Source organism: Caretta caretta, chromosome 7 (assembly GCF_965140235.1).
Source record: "Caretta caretta isolate rCarCar2 chromosome 7, rCarCar1.hap1, whole genome shotgun sequence".
NCBI lineage: Eukaryota > Metazoa > Chordata > Testudines > Cheloniidae > Caretta > Caretta caretta.
In genome coordinates this window covers 57,614,595-57,636,501 of record NC_134212.1, presented here as the reverse complement: position 1 = coordinate 57,636,501, position 21,907 = coordinate 57,614,595, and the positions used below count along the sequence as shown (strand labels likewise).

Genomic DNA, 21,907 nt, shown 5'->3' with positions numbered 1-21,907 from the left:
CCAATGGCTATAACCTATCTAGGAAGGATCAAGTGGGCAAAAGGGGAGGGGGAGTAGCACACTATGTTTAATAATAATAATAAAAAAAAGGCATTACCTGTTTCTGAGTCAGAAGAAAATGATCTTGAATGCTTATGGATCAGTGTCCTAACAGAGAAAGCACAAGATGGGGTATTAATTGATGTCTGCTACAGCCCACCAAATCACACTAGGGAGCAGGATGACCACCTATTTATGCATCTGTCCGCAACACAGAGGATAAAAAGCTGCATGATCATTGGAGGACTTCAATTGGAGTGATGTATGCTGGAAGTCTAAGGCTGCCAGTACTAAAACTTACTTGGAATTTCTAAATATTAGAGATGACAGTTTCCTAATTCACAAAGTGTTGCAACCAACCTGTGGGTATTCTTTATCTTAAGAGATGAAGAACAGACCACAGAACTACAAAGTAATGATAGCTCATGATTTGATCACATTTATAATCTGCAATCAGAAGAAAGTCCAGACCAGTAATATATATACTTGGTATTTTAATAGGGCCAATTTCACAAAGCTGATAACAATGATGAGACAAATCAGAGGGAAGGAAGAATTACATCAGAAAAATGTGAATGATAATTGGGGGGAATTATTTAAGAACACCTTCCTAGATGCCCAAAAAGCCACAATCCAGGAAGAAGACTATACTGGTTAAAAAGCCAACATGGTTCTATCTCTGTCTCTCTCTCCCATTTTATGGAAGTTAGGTATTGTAGAATATTCATTAGGAAAGCCAAGGGACACAAGGAAAAATCTATGGCCAGCAGAGTTCAGGACAATAAGAAGCTGAGGAACTTGCTGGACTGTTAATATTGATTTTCAATAAGTCTTTGAGCACTGACGAAGTTCCAGAAGACCTGAAGAAAATTAATTTTGTGCCAATTTAATAAAAAGAGTAAACGGGCTGACCCAGGTAATTATAGACCTGTCAGCCTGACATTGATCCTAGGCCAGATAGTGAAGCATGTAGTCAATTAGTTAATTTTATCATCCATTTATCATTGTGTTATGTGGTGTCAATGGTCAATTCATATGCTATTTCATGTATAATCAATGTATGCTAAATAGATTTAAGTACTAGGCCATAGGCTTAAGAACACCTGACGTGAGTGGGTTGCCTAGGGATAACCCTATGCCAGAAAGGTCACAAGATTAATGCAAAGGATGTGCCAATAGGTAATGTTACAAAAAACTAGATTGCAATAGACTGCAAGGTACAGTCCAAGATCATGAGACACCTGATGGAGAGGCCTGTCCTGACCGTAGGGTCCATGTTGTGTGTAGGTGCTAATGAGACTAAGAGGAACTAAGAGCAACCTATGAAAAATGAGGGACCCCAATATTCATGGGGTGTAGAAGTACAGATAAGGAAAAGAAAATTGAAACCCTCATGCATATGCATAAGATGTTAGATGTGGTCATAATACAATATAAAAAGAGGTTCCCTGGTTGGGTAAAAGTGACCCATGGAATGACCCCAATGGAAGACCCCATGGGAAACCCCAGTAGGAACCCTTCCTCTACCAATGATCATCTACTGAGAGATCCATCGGACCCTAGAATATCTTTGAGAAAGTGAGAATGTCTACGGTCTTAGTCATTGCATGTGTTTTTGTAGGATGTATCTATGCCTGGGTAATTGTAACTTTTACTTAGTGCTTTAATGTGGTGCAGATAACTGTACTTGTGATTGTCTGTGGTCACTATCTGTGGGACACTGTATGTTCCTAAAGTCTCCAAATTTGAGAAACACATCAGAGGTAGTGTGCACTCTGAGCTTGAAACTGTAGCAACAGGAGCTGAACCCATGGTAGTTTAATACAAAATTACTAAATTCACTTTAAATATATAAAAAGCCCACGAGCAGCTGATACAGGACTCAGTTATTAAAGAGTAAAAGGAGAGTAATAGAATTAATGTGTATCAACGTTTATGTAGAATTGATCCTGTCAAACTAACTTCATGTGATGAGATTAAAAGATTGGTAGATAAAGGTAATAGCGTTGACGTAATATACTTAATGTTAAGGCAGTTAATGTTCAAACAGAAATTAATTCAGGGAAGTCCTTATGGCCTGTGTTATGCAGGAGGCCAGATTAGATGATCATAATTGGTCCGTTTTTGCCTTGGAATTCATGAATCTATGAATAAAATGCTGGATGAATTCAGTTATAATTTCTACCATTGTGTGTCTCTTTTGGAAAGCTTTTCACAATGAACACACCTTTTGTAAGACTGATGTCTGCCTTGGGTAGGGATATTCTTCTCTCGGTAAATTAAAACTGAAGTTGATAATTCTCCAAATCAGTAAGAGAATTCTGTTTCATGCATTATTAGAAATGGCTCAAAGGGAATTTAATGAAGTGTAGGTGAATCCAGTTAGGTTTATCATACGCCTCCTGAAGAGCTGGTAAATGGGCTGAGGAAAGTGGTAAACAGACCCTCTATCTCTAGCTCTCTGACACGGCTGTCAGGGAGTGGAACCTCAATTACAGCATGGATTATCGGACAGATACACAAATCTTGGCTTTAGATACTACTGCCATGTACAGATCCCCACTTGGCTGCCACTTAATGCTGTCAGTGCTTAAATTCATTCAGGGCTTCAATTTTTGCTGTAAAAGTCCCCTACATGCCCAAGTCTCTGCCTCTGGGCATACACACTGCTGCCTAACTCATGCCTATGCCCCAGCGTGTTCCTCAAATGAGATGAGGTTAGGTGTGTCCCTGTTTATCTTCCTGTGGAGCCCAATCCATTAGGTGTGCTCAGAGCAAGCTGAGCACAAACCAGCTGGAGGAGAAGGAGGCTGCCCTTGTAACCCCTAGCCTAGGCTAGGTTACTCCCCTGCGATGTGGGGTCAGGCATAGTAACTAATGGAGTCCTAGTGAAATTATTTTTCTTGCACTTTGTGACTGCACTGAGGTTAATGTGCAGGATGCCATGGTAAATCCACGTATCAGGCAAACAGAGTAACGACAGTGTACATTGTGACGGGTTGGATCACAGAAACCCCCTTAGGACTGCCAACTGATGTCCTAAGTCTACTTCTGCCCCTGCTTTCCTTGCCAGCTTGGGACTTCAGAACCCTGCCTGGTTGTGCCAGACATGCTTGCCTGTTTCAAACATAGACCCAGGTCTGAACAATGTCCCACAAACTGCAGGCTTAACTGAAAACAGCTTAAGAAGTGTTCCTATCTCCAACGCTCAGATGCCCACTCCCGATGGGGTCCAAAGCCCACATAAATCCTTTTTACCCTGTATAAAGCTTATACAGGGCAAACTCATAAATTGTTCGCCCTCTATAACACTACTAGAAAAATATCCACAGCTGTTTGCCTCCCCCCCCACCCCCGTCAGGTATTAATGTATACTCTGGGTTAATTAATAAGTAAAAAGTTATTTTATTAAATACAAAAAGTAGGATTTAAGTGGTTTGAAGTAATAACAAACAGAACAAAGTAAATTACCAAACAAAATAAAATAAAACATGCAGGTCTATGCCCAATACAGTAAGAAAGTGATTACACATAAAATCTCACCCTCAGAGATGTTCCAGTAAGCTTCTTTTACAGACTAGACTCCTTCTAGTCTGGGTCCAGCAATCACTCCGACCCCTGTGGTTACTGTCCTTTGTTCCAGTCTCTTTCAGGTATCCTTTGGGGGTGGAGAGGCTATATCTTGAGCCATCTGAAGACAAAATGGAGGGGTCTCCCAGGGGCTTGAATAGACTTTCTCTTGTGGGTGGAGACCCCCTCCTCTCTCCTATGCAAAATCCAGCTCCAAGATGGAGTTTTGGAGTCACATGGGCAAGTCACATGTCCATGCATGACTGAGTTCCTTACCAGTCAGGCCACATTCCAGGGAAAGCTCAGATGTGGATTGGTGTCTCCAAGTTCATTGTTAGCTTAAGTGTTTCTTGATTGGGCACTTACTGAGAATAGTCTTTTCTCAGGAAGCTGACCAACTGCTTCACTGAGGCTAATTAAAATTAAACAAGTACATAGTCAATATTCATAACTCCGAATATAAAATTGATACATGCATACAAATAGGATAAATATATTCAGTAGATCATAACCTTTACAGAGATATGTTACATGGCATATGTAGCATAAAACATATTCCAGTTATGTCCTATATACATGCATAAGCATATTCCCATAAAGCATTATGTGCTCACCCAAAAAGAACATCAGTACAATGAAGTTTGAGATCAAGTTGAATCTTTGAATCAACAATATTTGGGTGGGCTTGAAATTAGGCAAACGGCGTCTGAGCCTCCCTCCTTTCATTCCTGTTCACCTCCCTTTTCCAGGCGGTATTACCCGCAATGAAGCGCACCTGTTTCTGCTTTCGATCCACTGCCAGTGACCCTTCTCCTGGAGTCAGACAGCTTAGTCACCTAAGCTGTTTCCTGCAAAAACAGCTTAGGCTCCTGCCTACCTCCACCCAAAGCACCACGGGGAAGGGGAGAGGAGGGAAAGGCCTGACGAAGCCCCCAGCCTGCTCCCCCCAGTGGTGGGGCATTTGGAGGTAAGCGAAGCATGTCAGGGTAGGGCTGCAGCATGCAGTACTGTGGAGATCCTGGTGTGATGCATAGGATGGGCTGGGGAGTTGCAGAGGCTCTCTTTCTCCCATAGGTGTTGAAACTAGGGGTGCTGCAGAACCCCCTGGCTTGAAGTGGTTTCCATACTATACAGGGTTTATAGTTTGGTTCAATGGCTCTCAGCACCACCACTATAAAAATGGTTCCAGCACCCCTGCTCTCTCCTTCCGTATGTTGGTTTGTTCCTGAAGCCTTCACCAGATCTCTGGAGGCTGGGCTAATGGTTGCATGATGGGCAGTGATTGGACGATGGTTGGATACTGGATGGTGGTTGGATGATGAGTAGTGATTGTCTGAGCCTGGCATCTCCCCAGGCCCTGGCAATACTGAGCCCCATCCCAGCACTGTGAGAGTGCACAGAGGGGAGAGCAGTGCAGGAGCCGAGCAAAGAGGGAGCGGAGCTGAGTCACCAGCCGAGAGGCAGGGAATGTACCAACTGCCTCCCAAATGCAATGGATGATGGGTCTGAACCCAAATCTGTCCCAGCCCCTCCCCCCAGCAGGGGCAGAATTAATTGCTGAGCAGGGGCAAGGCAGAAGTGGGGTGAGTGCTCCTGCAGCGAGGGCCAAAATCACCTCACCCCAACACTGATTGTGATGGACACACACACACTGGGGAGGGATAGGGGCAATTCAACAATTAATAGACAGACAGAAAACCCACCCCACAGTATAAGCTGTTAGAAAAATCTCATGAGTTTTAGTGTCAAACTCGTGGGTTTTGGGTGTCTGATTCATGGTGTTTGATCTCTTGAGGTCTAAGATGGCTGCCAGAGTCCTCTGACCCCATTGCCAGCATGCTGCAAGTTGGGTTGGGGGTGAGGACAGAAGGAGCTAGACCAGTGGTTTCAAACTTTTTGTATTGGTGACCCCTTTCACACAGTAAGCCTTTGACTGTTCTCCCCCACCCCATAAATGAAAAGCAGGAGAGGGGGTAATTTAATGGGGGCTCAGGGCTATCAGCCACATGGGGCTGACAGCTCATGACCCCCATGAGCGGTCATGACCGCCAGTTTGAGAACCCCTGAACTAGACAGTAGAAACCCATACTTGGGACAGTAGGGAGATTCCTGCATGGAGCGAGCTACTGAAGCAGTCCAGTGGATCAATGAGAAGCCAGGCTTCTTCTGCACAGCCCCCAGACTCCACTTCCTTCCCTGGGCCTGAGGAAGAGCCCTGTGTAGCTCGAAAGCTTATGCCTTCTACCAGTAAAAGCTGACCTCACCCACCTATCAGGAGAACCAGCAATGAGAGTACTACACTTTCAAGATTATGCCCATGATGTGGTTGCAATGAAGGCTGCTTTTAACCAAGCAAACAATTGGCCAGAAAGATGGACTTGAAATATTTTATTAAATACCCAGCAACGCTCCATGTTAAGAATGGCAAGAAGATAGTGTCAATTAGTTCCCTTCAAACAGAAAAATACCTCAAAAATCTGCACACTTACCTTACAAGAGGAGATCCCTATGGAATGATCCAACCATATGGAATTTATGTACTACTCTCTGATATCTGATATGGCTGCTCTAAAGATGTTGATGGGTACGAGTTGATACTGATATGATAGTTGCTTTTCTTTTCTTTTTTTTCTCTTTCATTCGGGTTGAAGGCTTAAAGGGCTATTTTCAATTTATTTCCTATTGCCTTAACTCTCCTGCCTGACCAAGAAAGTCCATCAACACCAGGCGGACCGTAGTGGAACATCAGAGGACACAAGTCTAAAAATATCTGACAAGGAGAAACTGTATCTTTATCCCGCTTGGACTCTGAGGGGCAAGGATTACTAAACACAAGCAAATGATCCCCAGTGCTTAGCCTGGGTTAGCTCTAAGAGACCTATAGAGCTTCCTTATTGTACAAGCTTCTATTACTTTGAAACTTAAGACTACTGTAACTCGTGTGTATGTTTACCTGCTTTAACCTTGTAAATAACTCTCATTTCCTTTTCTTAGCTAATAAATCTTTAGATCACTTATTAGAGGATTGGCTGCAAGTGTTGTCTTTGGTGTGAGATCAAAGGTGCAGCTGATCCAGGGTAACTAACTGGTCCTTGTGGTCCTAACTAACTGGTCCCTTGTTGTGAGGGACCATCTATCACAAAGGCAAGCTTACCTTGGTGACCATATAGATTGGCATACCCCAAGGGACTGTCTGTGACTCCATGGTTAGGCTGTTACAGTGCCTGAGGAGTTTATGCTTGGTTGGAGAACTCTGTCAATTTGGGATTTCTGCCCTAGTTCTTAACAGCCTGCCCTGAGGTTGGTACTCACACTCTTGAGCTACTGCAGGACAGCTTGGCAGCCCCTAATTCACAATGATAAGTTTAAACCATGTATAGATCTTCAGCAGCAATTTCGCTTGCCCTGCTCTGGAGCATGGAAAGATCTCCAGTTAAAACATTTACTTACAAATGTATTTGGATTGAATGCCTTGGGAGCTCCAGAACCTCCAATTTTTTTGTTATTTTGGAGGAAACTTCCTGGATTTACTTGGCCAGTGGTATCCTTTTATGATTTTCTGGCCCCAAAATCTCTGCCAATGATTGATAATTTGAGAGTTGCTTGGAATAAATATTTGGATACATGACAATCCAATCCAATGGAATACAATTGTATCTAATGTTAAAAAAGCAACTATAGCCCTGAGACTACAGTTTATTCACCAAAAGTCACTTTTTTGCATGTACTGGTCCCCAAATAGGCTAATGGTAATGTCTCTCACAAACGCTGACCGCTGTTGGAAATGTAACTCCCTTGGTGTTCACTCATATATTTTGGGAGTGCCACTGTATCAAGTATTTCTGGTATGAGGTGGGCCAAAGGATCAATTTGATATTGGATGCTAACTTGGAGCCCTCCCCCTCAAGTTTCATTCTTGAATATATTCCTGATACCTGGTGTGGTTCCAATGTGCAGCTTTGGTTGCTAAAAATTAATCCTGCAAAAATGGAAAGGTTAATCCTAGCCAAATATTGGTGTCTGACTCGGTGATATGGTAGACCTCGTAGCTAACGAATGACTGGCCTGTGGCAGAAACAGAATGCCTGAAAAATTCAAAGCAAGTTGGGCTGACTTTTTACAGGTGTGTGATTAACGAAGGTATATTGTTTCCCCTCCTCTCCCTTTATTGTAACCATCTTTATTTGTGTTGTGTATTATGATGAATCTAGTATGTTGATTTACAAATAACTGAAGGGTTAACCATCAAGGAGAGAGTGCAGCTCTTGATTAACCATGAGAAGAAATAGAGCCCAGTAAAATTTTGGCTGAATCTCATGCAACAATTCTGAAAAGACGGTGGAATTGTATCCCAAGGGAAGTCCCTTCATTTGGGACAGTAAAAGGTGCGCAGAGAAGGCCCTTGTCAGGCCATCCCAGTTATATTATGGCATTTCAGGCAGAGCCTCCATTGACCTAAGCCACAGGTGAATAGTGAGGGAGAAAGGCGGGACTCTTGTGTTACCACCTCGGCCTTTAGAGGCCAAAACCAGCCCCTTGAATTCCTGGGAGAAGGGTTTCTCTCAAGTTCTGTCCACCACTGGTGGCACCCCACCCTCCTCTGCACTCAACATAACCATGGTGGGCACATCTGAACACCCAGCCAGCTAGAGTAGGGGTGAATTTCACCCAGGAGAGATTACTTAGGAAATTAAAGTAGCCCTCGCTGGTGGAGACCCAGAAAGGACAGTGATAGTGGGAAAATATCTCCCACAGAGCTGGGGTTAACACGGGGAGGGGGGCAGGTGTCTCACATCCAGGGCTCTGGTGGACTCACCTTTCCGTGGCTGCTGCTGCAGGCCCTGTGGCAATGCTGGGCTTTATTCTCTCTGTCCTGGGCTGCAAGGGGTGCTGTGGGGCTGCTCCTGGCCCTCCCCCAGGAAAAGGACCCTGGTGGTGACAGCTCCTGCCCCTCCTTCTGGCGGTTGCAGGTTTCTTCACCTGGGCACTTAGCACCTGTCTCAGGCAGTGGCACGTTAGACTCTTCAGTCTTCACACCTGTGCCTCAGGTTATCCAGTGGGCATGAGGGTGGGGGGCAACAAGGGGAAAGGCCAGCTCATAGAGGGGCTGGCAGGGAAGAGGGGAGGAGGTGCGAACCAGCCCAACTTATCTCAACTGTATGCTGTTCATCCAGCCTTAGTCTAAAGCCCGTATAACAGCACGAAAGGCAATCACCACTGTATGTATGTAGTGTTCCAGCTGGCACCAAGCCTCTCGGGGTCGGGTACAACAGTCACATGACTTAGAGGGATTCACTTAATGATTAATTTTTGTGCTCTGTCAGCGAGTACACAAGGGGCAAACACAGATGATATGCAAACAAAGATTCAAAGGAGTTGTCCAGTAACCTTTTTTAGACCATACTTAGTGTTGTTGACCCAGAAGAACTAAGACCCTATTGGCTAATTGCATGCACTTGCAATTGGAATTTTGCACCATACAATATCTAAAAGCTGAAGTATAAAGTAACCCCCTGCCAGAACCTGGAATAATTGTTACACTCTGCAATGGAACCTCTGGGAGCAACAAGTGTTTTCCTGGTGATTTGTGTCTCTTGCCTTCTTTTCCTTTCAGCATGGAGAAAGGTGTCTGGAAATGGGAAGCTGCCACCTGGCCCTGTTGCTTTTCCCATCATAGGGAACACGCTGCAGCTGAATATGAGGAACTTGCCCCAGTCTATACATGAGGTAAGGGGGCTTTCTCCTTAACCAGGGCTTTGGCTCAGGTGGGTTTTAAGCAGAGACTGTGGAAAGAGAACTCTGAAATTTCTGGGGTTTGCGCAGTGGCTCAACTACTCATGTTTAAGGTTGAATATTTTTTCCACAGAAATATTTAATCTTGAATGCTAGATACAACCTGTTCCTGTCAATGTGTTATTTTTATGATAATGTGTCTTATTCACAGGTAAACCAGACTATGCCCTCTCAGTTGTGCTGCAGCCTGTACAGGTTATCCTGCAGTGGGGAGTGTGGTCTGGTGGGTTAAGCAGTAAACTGGCAGACAGCAGGCTTTGGTTCTGGTCCCAGCTCTGCAAATGATTCCATGTGTGTGCCTGGGGAAACCACTGAAGTTCTTTGTATGTTTCCCACTTGTAAAACTGATCTAATGATACTTGCCTTCTTCGCAGAACAAGGGTAAGGCCTACACTGTTGCTGTATTCTGTCAAGTTAACATAGTCATTGGGCTACAGAGAGAATGAGACTAACTCTGTATCCTTGTGGTTAGGTCGCTCACCCAGGATGTGGGAGACCCAAGTTTCTTTCCCAATGACTATTCAGTTATTTATATGCAATGGAATGGCTTCAACGGGAAAGACAGAGAGCCCCTTTCCAGAATGACCCACAGCGTGGTGGTTTAGGGCATTCTCCAAAGAGAGGAGAGACCCAGTTTGATCCCTTCTTTACATCAGGTATGGGGGGGAATTAAACCCAGCTCTCCCACATCCTAGGTGAGTACCATTCCCACTAAGTTGTGGTTCTCAAACCATGTGGCGGACCACACAAGGGAGGCATGGGAATGGGTCAAAGGAGGTGTGAGTTGGGTGGGGTTTTTTTTGTTTGTTTTGTTTTTTAAAGAGCTCTGGCTGTCAGTCTTGGGTGGCTGGGCTCGTGCCAAAGGGTCCTGCACACCCTGGAGGCAAGGATAAAGGGGACAGATAGAACTCCGCCACCGGGGCTGACAGCCAGAGCTCTGCCACCAGGGCTTGGGGTCTCCTTCCTGCCCCACTGCCAATCCCTCACTGGGAAGAGGTGGGGTTCTGGCTGTTAGCTCTGGGGTGACAGTAGCAGCGCAGAAGTAAGGGTGCCAATGTGGTGCTAAGTCTTAGGGACTATATTGATGAATGTCACTTCACATTGCCACCCTTACTTCTGTGCTGCTTCTGGCATGGTGCTGCCTTCAGAGCTGGGCACCGAGCCAGCAGCTTCTGCTGCTCTGCTTCGCCTTCAGAGCTGGGGGGCGGTATATGTACTTGTGGGGTGGGGGTGGCCGTAAATGACTACAGACACAAAGAAGGGGGGCGCGATCAAATGACTTTGAGAACTGCTGGCCTAGAGGATTAGCTGAGGGTTTTGAGGAGCAACATTTTTCATCTAGGTGTTTATATCCCTTTTTGAGTGTAGTCCTTGGTGGCAGGAGAGCTCTTCCATCAGTTTGTAATTAGATCCACTCTCCTTCTTATTCTTAAGTGGATTTAGTAAAAACGTATTGGTCCTTTGTGTTAATCTTTTACAGCTCAGTGCAAAGTACGGCCCGGTTTTCACAATACGCTTAGGCTCACAGCGGGTTGTGGTGCTGTATGGACAGGAGGCTGTGAAGGAAGCTCTGATTGATCAAGGGGATGAGTTCAGTGGAAGAGGAAAACTAGCACTGGTTGACAAGCTTGCCAAAGGAGCAGGTACATTGCTAACAACTTCAGCATGTAGCGCTGATGTTCTCTGTATGTGGAGAACACGACTGAGAAGACTGTTGGTGTTTCATTTAGTCCTGCTCTTTGAGGGATACTCACTATAGCCACTTATTCATGTCCAGTGTATTTCTTATTTTTACATGGTACCAGTATATGTACTTTGCTCTAATTACTGTGACAGTTTACACTGTGTTAGAGAACAAAATATAGCCATTGCGCATGGCAATCAATGGAATTATTTTTCTTGTTCATAATTGCTATAAACAGCAATGAGATTAACGTGTGGGATTTTGAGTTTCATACAGAAAAAATGTAATCCAGGGTCTCCAGTAGAACACAAATACAATAATGTTTGCCTTGACGTTGAACCTTTCAATGACCCATGTTTCCCTAGGTTAGAAATTTAGCAAATTGAGTCTGCCCCCACCCATCTTTCCTATTCTCCTCCCTTTTCCAGGCATTATATTCAGCAATGGGGAGCGGTGGAAGCAGCTTCGCCGATTTGCCCTCACCACGCTCAGAAACTTTGGGATGGGGAAGAAAAGCATTGAGGAACGGATCCAGGAGGAAGCCTGTTTTCTGGTGGAAAGGCTCAAAAAAACATACGGTGGGGAATTGCTGCTTGTAATTCGGAAACTGAGGAGTCAGCTAAAGACTCCTGTCTTCCTTTATTTTGTGATCTTAACTTTGGTTCAAACACCTTATAACTCAAGCCATTAGCTGCACATATAACAACCTATGTTTAATATAAAGGAAAAATATGTGAGAAAAGTTCCCGAGATGACCTTTCCTGGCTGTTATTTCCCATGTTTTCGACCCTCTGATCTGTGGCCAATGGGCAAATGGAAAATGTTTGTCCAGAGTAGGCAGAAGCTAACACAGTGAACCATGTTAGAGTGGATTAGTTTATCTTCCGTGTGTTGGGCTAATAAGACACTGAGGCCTACAGCTTGCTTATTCTGATTTTCTTCTCTGCTAGATGTCTGATACGCGTCTGACTCCTACATTGCATGGGGATGGTCTCCCGAGGAAAGTTTGAAATCACTGTGTAAATTTACAGTGCTTCCTAAGAGATGATGATGATTTTATTATTTATTTATTTATTTATGTTCTATTAGTTTCTAGAGGTCCCAGCCAAGACTGGGGCTCCTTCGCCTATGGGTTGTGCTAACAAACAGTTTGAGACAGTCCCTGCCCCAAGCAACGTACATATTAAATACACATGACGAAGAAAAAGTGGAGAAAGGAAGAATTATTTTCTCTCTTTTAGAGATGGGGAACTGAAACACAGAGAGATTAAGCGACTTGCTCGAGGTCACACCTGGAAGTTTGTGGCAGAGCTGGGAATTGTATCCAGATTTCCTGAGACCCAGGCCACTGCCTTAACCACAAGACCATCCCACCTCTTGCAATATACAGTACGCCATTAAGGGCTAAAATGAAGTTGACTGTCCGTCTCAGTGAATTGTGTGTATGAGAGGAGAATACACGGAGAACCTTCCCCACCCGTGATTCAGAAACAAGGGAGAGCCACTTTACTGCTGTTGCCACGTGTGCATCCTGAGCCAAGGGCAGCTGCTCCTGTAGATAATGACCCAAAAGAAATCTGCCTGGGTGAGGGCCAGGAGCAGGAGTCTGCTGTGAGGCGAGAACACACTGCATGGAGAAAATGCTGCTTCTGGATGTTTTCTCTGTGCAATGTGGTCTCAAGTCAGAGGGGTGAAATCTTGTAGACAATTCCCTTGAATACTGCATAGGCCCTGCTGCATTACAGGAGTTTGTGACGATGCTACAAGCAATGGCTCAGGCAGAGTCCTCTGAATGCAGGATCCTGTTCTGAATGGGATACTGTCTGTCAGGCCTGTGTAAAGAGCCCGCGGCAGACAGGCAGGCCTCACTCGGAGAGGGACTGATGGTCCCTGGTCAGACCAGAGTGTGTCAGACAGAGAGCACCAAAGGAGACAGTGTGAAAACTGATTCCCAGCAAAATGGGGATAATTATTTAATATAAATTTACAGCGATAGCATTGGGGAAGCCCTAGGTGGAGAATGAGGGAAATATCAGTGTTATTTTTCATAAATACCTTGTGCGCCTCAGTTTACCTGTGTAATATTATCCTGCCTGACTGTACAGAATTAAGCAAAAAGGAGGCTGAAAGGGGAACAGCAAGAGGAAATAAAATAATGGCAAAGATAAGTATGATCAGAGAGAATGCCACTGGTAATAATGGAGAAGCTGTTAGTTTGAGAACAGCCCCAGCTTAGCTTCAGTTAATTGGCAAAGTATTGTCTTCCCAGAGAGAAACTAGCATCCAACAGGGAGCAGCCTGTCATGCTAATATAGTTGGGAAGTAGCAAGTCTGCCGCTCAGCTATCCAGTCCAAGGGTGGTTAGACTGCGGGGTTCCTCCCATTCAGAGCAGGGCAGGAACTCAGCCTGTCACCTGAGGTGGGGTCTGGAGAGGGGCTGAGAGGGGTCTAAAGCCCAGCTCACCCTGGAACTGTGACACCAGAACTCACCCTCCCCAATGAATATTCGGGACTGCACTCTCGGTCTGGGGCCAGGACATCCAGAACTTCCCAGTAACATCAATGGATGTGATGCTGTAGGTGAAAATACTGAATTAAAAATTGGACGCTGGTTTGGTTTTGTTGCAGAGCGACCCTTTGACCCAACCATCCCTCTCACCCATGCTGTCTCCAACATCATCTGCTCCATTGTCTTTGGGAACCGGTTTGACTATGAAGATCAGAAGTTTCTGGCATTCATTAATCTCACAGAGGAAAACAATGAACTCTTCCGCTCTTTCCTGGGACAGGTGTGTTCAGTGGTTTTTTCCACTCTTCTCCTTTGTAATGAGGGAAGGGATAGATCTTTCTTTCTTTCACTGTTACTTTTCCTTAAATAATTATTTCGTTCCCATAATGTTCCTGTTCTCCTCATAAGGAGGCAGCTATTACCAATCCCAGCCTCAAACTTGTTTCTAAGGATTATTTAAATTCGCACACAAACCACTTCATTTCCTCAGAATTACGTTTGCTCAAGGACTTTCCCTTTCAACACTCTTGGTAAAAATCAAGGAAACTGCCAATTAAAACATTAGCATCCAAATCATTGCAATTCACATGCCTTGGTATATTCACAATGGGATACCTGAATGTGGTCACATTCCTCACCTGCAAAGCAAACTCCTTTTCGTTTCTAGTACACAGCCACCCACACATCCCATTGCTGAAAATCTCACCAAATGCACAACAGTTGAACTCAGTCAAAATCAATGGAGTTCCAGCAGCAGAGAATTTGGCCCCTTGACTCTAACCTGAGGACGACTAAGATATCTTTTACGTTGTATTTCTGCCTATGAAAATCTGAGCTAGGTTTGGGAACTTGAGTGTGATTTTCAAGAACAGCACGTTTGTATTGGTGATGCTTTCGTGTTGGAAATAATGGAGATTATTGTAGCGAATAGAACTGAGTGTCACTGCAGTTTCTGTGAGGAATATGTGTGTATTGAGTAGAATGAGTTAGTGAAGCATGAGACGTTCTTTCGAATGCATTTGCACAGGAACGTGCCACAAAAGTATTGTATTGTGCTGCTGTAACTGAGTCAGTTGGGTCAATTGATTATTTGGTGTGTCCAGATAAACCAAGATGTGCTTTTCCTTCCATCATTCTAGCTGTACAATTTTTTCCCAACTCTCATGGATTATATACCTGGGCCTCACCAGCAGTTAGTTAAAAATTCGGAGGAGTTTAAAAGATTTGTTCTGGAGAGAGTGAAGATGCACGAAGAGTCTCTGGATCTCAGCTGCCCTCGAGACTTCATTGATGCTTTCCTCATCAAAATGGAACAGGTATGTAGGGCAGCCGCCCTTCCCCTTTGCTGTGGAGTGGGTTATACATATCGTGGGTATTTATCACTCTGTACAAGACCCAAAGGCAGACCTGGTCTCTGCCCCTGGGATTTACATTCTGAAAGGCAAGCCCTGCTCACCTCATTTGTGTGAGTAGTGCCGGTGATGCCAGTGGGACTACACCAGTGAGTAAGACAAATCTAAGCTTATGTGCACACTGCAATGAAAGACCCACAGCACAGCCATGGCTGGCCAAGGTCAGCTGACTTGGGCTTGAAGGGCTCAGGCTGAAGGGTTATAAAATTGCAGTGTAGATGTTGGTGCTTGGCCTGCAGCCCAAGCTCTGGGATTGTTCCTTCTTTGTGGGCCTCAGAGCCTGGGCGGCAGCCCTAGCCCATATGTCTACACTGCAATATTATAGCAACCCTCAACCCGATCCCCACAAGCCCAAGTCAGCTGACCCAGGCCAGCCGTGGGTCTTTTATTGCAGTGTATACATGTCTTAAAAGGACAGAGCACCCAATGCAGGTATCAACAGCATTTGGCAATGTATAGGCTGGCTCTGTTGGAGGTTAGCCATTGAAAGGGTTTTATTTACAAGGTGGACAGAAGCATTTTTACTGGCCTGTGTTAGCATCAGTGGGATTAGTAGAAGAAAGCAGTTTCTAATGGCTTCCTATGCCGACACCCACAGACCTAAGCTATTACCAGCTTCTTTGGAAACCCCACCTGCTAATCTCCTGCAATATTTTACAGCAACAGCCTCTTCGATGTTCTACCACTGCACCTCTCGGTCAGCAGGTAGCCAGGCATCTGCCTTTTCAATGGGGATCTCACTTTCTTTGGTGCATCAGACTCAATCCTTCTGGCTCGAAGGCTAAAAATTGGTTAGAAACATTTGGTTTCCTTTCTGGTTCAAAGTTTTCAAGGGCATTATTGCTGCCCATTCAAACAAAATATGAAAGCAAAGGGAATCAACAACAGTTAAAAATACAGATGGAAACTAACCAGGTAAAAGTAATGCTCCAATTCGCCTCTAATAGAAAAGGCCATATATTTCCACAGCAATGACCCAAAACACCCCAGCAGTGCTACTGCAATCTCCAGGGCTGTGGCCCATTTTCTGTAAGGATTTTTATATAGATGCCGAGTGGGTCACAGAGCAGGTAGAAGATGAGAGACTTTGGGCCTGTATGAATAGATCCCACACTTACAGTCAATGATCAAACAACTATAACAAGTCTCTCTCTGCAGGAACGACAGAATGGCCAGTCAGAATTTAACACTGATAACTTGTTAGGAAGCACAATGGATTTATTCTTTGCTGGAACAGGGACATCGAGCCTCACCCTGAGACATGGACTCCTGATTCTTCTGAAATACCCAGAAATAGAAGGTACCCCATGGACACACACAATTTTAAGTTTTGGAGAGATGAGGGGATTACATGGCTCAAGGGATCTCTAATGGATACAGACCCCTGTCCCTTAAGTCACCAGACCAAATCTGGCTGGGGCTGGACGTAACCCACATTAGCGCTGTGTGCAAGCTGTTCACTGGTTTATGTGAAACTGAGAGGTGTTTGGGGATGGGTGTGTTACTTCAATTTGCATAGACAGGTGTCCACATTTGAAAAGCACCACCACAACTGGCATTACTCCGCCTCCTCAGGGGCGGTCTCAGCACAGGGTCCTCAGCCTGAGTAAGACATTGTGACTGGATTCCTTTCTCACCTCCAGTCCAAGTTAAGGCTACTGGGCTGGGGGAAAGTGTATGTGTTTGTGCAGGAGAAACCTCTGCTGCCACTGACAAGAAGGTGCCTGGTCTATGGGTAACAGGAGCCTTCGCATTCCAGGGCTGTCAGATGGCCCCCTCTGTGATGGGATTCCCGCCATACAACCTGGAACTGGGGTACCATTGTTCCCCCCTTAACGTTCCAGCCTGGGCTGTCTTTCATAATGCTTTGCTAGTGACAAGCAGCAACCCCCTTTGTGAGCTGTTATCACTGAGTACAACAGCACGTGGAGCCCCACAGGCAGATACATAGCGTGAATGCTCCCTGAGCCTTTCATGAATCACACAGAGAAAAGCACCAGCAAATCTCCCAAACGCGCAGCCTTGCACCTCAGAGCTGTACCGTCTTGCTGTGGTCAGAAGCCCGACCAGTGTAAGTTCATTACCCAGTCCAGCCCTCCCTTGATGTGGAGAGGACATGCACTAACTAGCCTTTGTAAACTGAACTGAGATTTCCCAAGCACTTTAACCAAAACACACTGTTTTAGGTAAAGTATAAAAGAGGTTTATTAACTACAGAAAGATAGATTTTAAGTCATTATAAGTGGTAGGCACAAAAGGTCAGAGAGAGTTACAAAAGAAAATAAAAGGTAAGCACGCAGTCTAAATCCTGAACCTCATTAGACTGTCCAGTGTTTGGATCAAGCTGTTCTCACCCCACTGGATGTTGCAGGTAGGTTACAATCCTTAACACATAGGCTTCCCCTTTAAGCCTGGGACCAGTTTCAAGGCTTGGTCTTCCCAGCATTGTTTTTGCTTCCAGTGTAGGTGGGGGAGGAGAAAGGCATGAAGCCACTGTCCCCTATTTTATATCCGCAGTCCATGTACCTGGAAAACACTAGCTCAGATATGTCCTGGTGGGCTTTGCTGAGTCACAGAGTGGAGCAATCCCCCATTGTGTGATGCTTGTGCAGCTCTCTTACAGCACTGTAAATCCCTTGTTTAAAAGTCCCTCGCTGATTAATGGTAGTTTAACACCCTCCTGGGAGTGGATCCCCTCCTTTGTTGTCACTGGAGAACTGGCAGTTGCCAACTCTCAAGTGTACAACATATTTCAGTAACAACCATAGAGCAAAATCTCCTAACTTCATACTCACTAATGATATACATATTTGGACAGAACAGTGGGTTTCAGCAGATCATGACCTTTCATATAATATCTTACATGGCATGCTGTGTATGAAATATATCATAATCATATGACAGGAGTGGATATGGGGGTTCCAGGGTGCTGCTTTCAGATACAGAGTGCTACACCCTCCCCTCAAATAAAGGCAAGTGTTAGAGATTTATCAACACCCAGCTAATATCCAGTGCTAATTCCAATCTCATGGGCTTCCTCCAAGGTCATGTGGATGATTGACTTTGATGGGGGGAAATTTTAGGCCTCAGTCTCTTGCGTAGCAGTTAGTTATATGCTCTGGCAATAACATCACACTGCATACTCTTTTAGTACACAACCAGGCATGAGCCATATCACTGCCCTAATAATTACATTTTTGGCACTTTATCCTAGATACCACGTACAATAGTTTCAGTAACCCAAAACTAACTGTTATATTGTTATAACTTGTTATATTCCCAACATGTATCTGCTGAGACGTGTATATTTCTGACTGTGTGACAGAATGGGGGCAAAATTATGGGAATCTTGTTCTTTAGCTTTATTGTTAACCTTGTTCATTTGATGACAGCAAAAGTTCATGAAGAGATTGACCGTGTGATTGGCCGAAGCCGAAGCCCCTGCATGGCGGACCGAAGCCAGATGCCCTACACAGATGCTGTGATACATGAGATGCAGAGATTCATTAACCTTGCCCCGATGGGTGTCCCACATGCAGTGACCAGAGACACTCATTTCAGACAATATGTTATCCCCAAGGTTAGTTCTCAACGTTTCAAGCAGGCTGTGCAAAGCTTTCCCTCTTTTTGGAGCCTCTTTTGGGAGGTCAGTTTCTGAGCTGGTTTCATCTCTCCACCAAGATTTAGTCCTGCTGACGTGTTAATGTGCACCACAACTCACAGTGACCATGTTCTAGGTTGCTAATTGAGTTAGTGGGAGTTGTATAGGACTTTTTAGCTTTAATAAAATGATGATGATAATAATAATAATAATACATTTTATTTCTTATAAATAGTGATGTGGAAACCATTGGTGCAATGACTAAATTATGAAGACCAAGGAATGTCAAATGCTTCCAAACAGCAGCTGAGAGATGCACCTAACACTTCTGGATCTTAACCAGACTTTTCCAAATCTCTTAGATGTAGAAATCGGGCTGGCAGTCTAATGCGAGGAGCCTTTCTCATAAGATTCCAGGATCTCCTTGTTGAAGGTGGGCTCCCATTTGGTGAGGTTCCCTTTTCTCATGGAATTTTAATATTTCTGGTTCTGGTTCCAGGGGATGCAGGAAAATGAAGGAAAGAAAAACATGTCCCACTACCCAGCCCAGTGAATTCTGGACGCTTCTCTGCTGTGGACAGTGTCCACTTTAACTCTCTTTATCTATGTTTGCTAATTCAGGGCACCACTGTAATCCCTGTCCTGCAATCGGTCCTATATGACAGCAGGGAATTTCCAAACCCAGAGCAATTTAACCCGGGACATTTCTTGGATGAAAATGGTGCCTTTAAGAAGAGTGACTTCTTCATGCCTTTTTCTGCAGGTAAAAGAAGCCATGTTTGTTTCAGAGCCCAGACAATTCTCTCTTAGCTTTGTCTTGAGTAAACACAGAATTCTCAAACTGTAGTGTGCAGAGACTTTTCAGGCCGTTCACGAAGCAGAGCCTCTCACAACAGTGAAGCATCTGTTGGTCTCCAGTGTCTTTTTTTAACTTATTGAACACACTCTGCCTGACAACTTCACACTCCGCTCTGCCTGACAACTTCACACCTTCCTTTGTCTGTCTGTGTCAGCCTGCAGTGGACAAATTGTGATTGAATGTGCATGCAAAAGTAAAATTGAAGGGAGTAACATGCAAGAGGGCAGAAGTCGTCTGCATAGTCACCTGGAGAGAGATCAGTAGGGACTGCTTAACTTCTCAACTTTACTCCAATCAATGAAGATCCCGTCACTCTGTTAAAAAACCCTGTTTGCTGTTCTCCATCCTACTACTCCATATGCCTGCACCTCCCTACCTGTTACTTCCACCTTCCACTCGAGAACCACTGTCATTCCCCCCATAAACATATTAACTGGCTTGGGACCTGCATTAACTGTTCCTCAAACCCCACATCTGCCCACCGGTCTCCACATATTGATTTTTAAGAGGCCACTTTTTATATGGAACTCAGCCTTTAAAACAATCTGTGAGAGGCTTCTAAAGCCCCCAAACACTTCCATACCTTCCCGAACTCTGGCAGACGGCCATTATCCTCCATGTCATTACCCTGAATCACTCTGTGCATCTAACTTTAATCCGGAGGTTTGGTTTCATTGTAACAATATTTAACATATGTTGCAAAGAAAGATCTCCTGCATTTCCTCAACATTGCTTTTTCATTGCAGGGAAACGGATTTGCATGGGAGAGGGTCTGGCTCGGATGGAGATATTTTTGTTACTGACAACGATTTTGCAGAATTTTACCTTGAAATCTCTCGTTGAACCCAAGGACGTTGATATAACTCCAGTGACGAATTTTGGGTCAAATGCACCAAAACCATACCAGCTCTGTGTTTTGCCTCGATAAAGACCATGAAAAGCCACCTCAATGACCTTGAATGAATTTGGTTGTCTATGGTCCTGGATTCATTAATACAGAAATGAACTCATTGTGCTGTAACAGAGACAGATAAATAACCCAGCTTTGTAAGTAATTGGGACTTAACAAAATTAAGTGTAATACCAGAAATAAATATGTAATGGCCCCCAGCCAGGTATAGTGACCCTGCAGTGTTCTCAGATGTGACTGGTTTTGACAAAAGTGGGGTAAGCTTTCAGTTCATTTGTGTGGTAGTTCATTTCCGGTGTAGCATTTTGGAAGCTTAGCTTGGCATGTGCCAACTCCTGTACAATACACTGAGGAGGTTGCAGACTTTTTTATCTCCCAGACCTCATCTTGTCCTACAAATAAATATGCTGTAATTGAAACAGGCTGAAAAAGAATTGCATTGGAGACTATTTTATCCATCCCATTGACATCCACTGCCTTTCCCCAATACCTCATTTGTGAGCGGAATTTGAGCCTGATTTATCAACCTTTACCAGGGTTATAATTAGGAAGGCCAAAAAAGAACTTGAAGAACAGTTAGCCAAAGTCTCAAAAAGTAGTAGCAAAAATGTTTTTAAGTCCATCAGAAGCAGGCAGCCTGCTAAACAACCAGTGGGGCCACTGGATGATCGAGATGCTAAAGGAGCACTCAGGGATGATAAGGCCATTGCGGAGAAATTAAATTAATTCTTTAAGGCCGAAGATGTGAGGGAGATTCCCAAACCTGAGCCATTCTTTTTAGGTGACAGATCTGAGGAACTGTCTCAGATTGAGGTGTCATTAGAGGAGGTTTTGGAACAAATTGATAAATTAAACAGCAATATGTCACCAGGCCCAGACGTCATTCACCCAAGAGTTCTGAAGAAACTCAAAATGTGAAATTGCAGAACTACTAAGTGTGGTTTGTAGCCTATCATTTAAATCAGCTTCTGCACCAAATGACTGGAGGATAGCTAATGTGATGCCAATTTTTAAAAAGGGCTCCAGAGGTGACCCCAGCAATTACAGGCGAGTAAGCCTGAATTCAGTACTGGGCAAACTGGTTGAAACTATACTTGGAGCCCAGTGCGGATACAAAAATGTGGACTCGCATCCGATTCGCATCCATTAGAATCAATGTGCATCCAATCTGCAATCTGCTAGGCATCTTTTATGTGTATCTACAAATCTTTTATGTGAGTGGGGGGAGTGGGATCTTTCAGGGAAGAGGTGATGTGAGGGTGGGGCTTGGGGTAAGGAGTGGTGTGGGGGTGGGGTCTCGAGGAGAAGGGGCAGCACGGGAGCGGAGGCTGTGGGGAAAGGGCGTCACATCACATGCTGCTCTCTGGGATTCGCGAGTGATGGCAGCAGCAGTGTGTGTTGCTTCACAGCGGGGCAGAGGGGTTCCTTTTCGACCAGGCATTCCAGTCGAAAACTGAACACCTGGCAACCATACCCCCGCCCCCTGGGCTGCCCGAGCCAGACACCCTGGGCCAGGCGCTGCTGGTAAGT

General features: G+C 44.7%; 1 protein-coding gene across 6 annotated transcripts in view; it reads left to right on the top strand.

Moving 5' to 3' along the window:
• The window catches only part of LOC125640324 (E3 ubiquitin-protein ligase MARCHF8), a 197,988-nt gene extending 177,177 nt beyond the window's left edge, over nt 1–20,811 (top strand). For 4 of the 6 annotated variants that reach the window (XM_075130723.1, XM_048858788.2, XM_075130725.1 and 1 more), the window contains 9 exons: nt 9,224–9,336; nt 10,883–11,045; nt 11,515–11,664; nt 13,715–13,875; nt 14,735–14,911; nt 16,166–16,307; nt 18,400–18,587; nt 19,230–19,371; nt 20,214–20,811. In XM_075130723.1, the coding sequence (XP_074986824.1) occupies nt 9,224–9,336; nt 10,883–11,045; nt 11,515–11,664; nt 13,715–13,875; nt 14,735–14,911; nt 16,166–16,307; nt 18,400–18,587; nt 19,230–19,371; nt 20,214–20,395 (1,418 nt within the window). In that variant the 3' untranslated portion in view covers nt 20,396–20,811. Of the gene's footprint in view, nt 1–9,223; nt 9,337–10,882; nt 11,046–11,514; nt 11,665–13,714; nt 13,876–14,734; nt 14,912–16,165; nt 16,308–18,399; nt 18,588–18,843; nt 19,042–19,229; nt 19,372–20,213 lie in introns of those variants that run through there. The other 2 variants (XR_012669326.1, XR_012669327.1) reach the window with 2 other exon arrangements.
• The last annotated feature ends 1,096 nt before the right edge of the window (nt 20,812–21,907 follow it).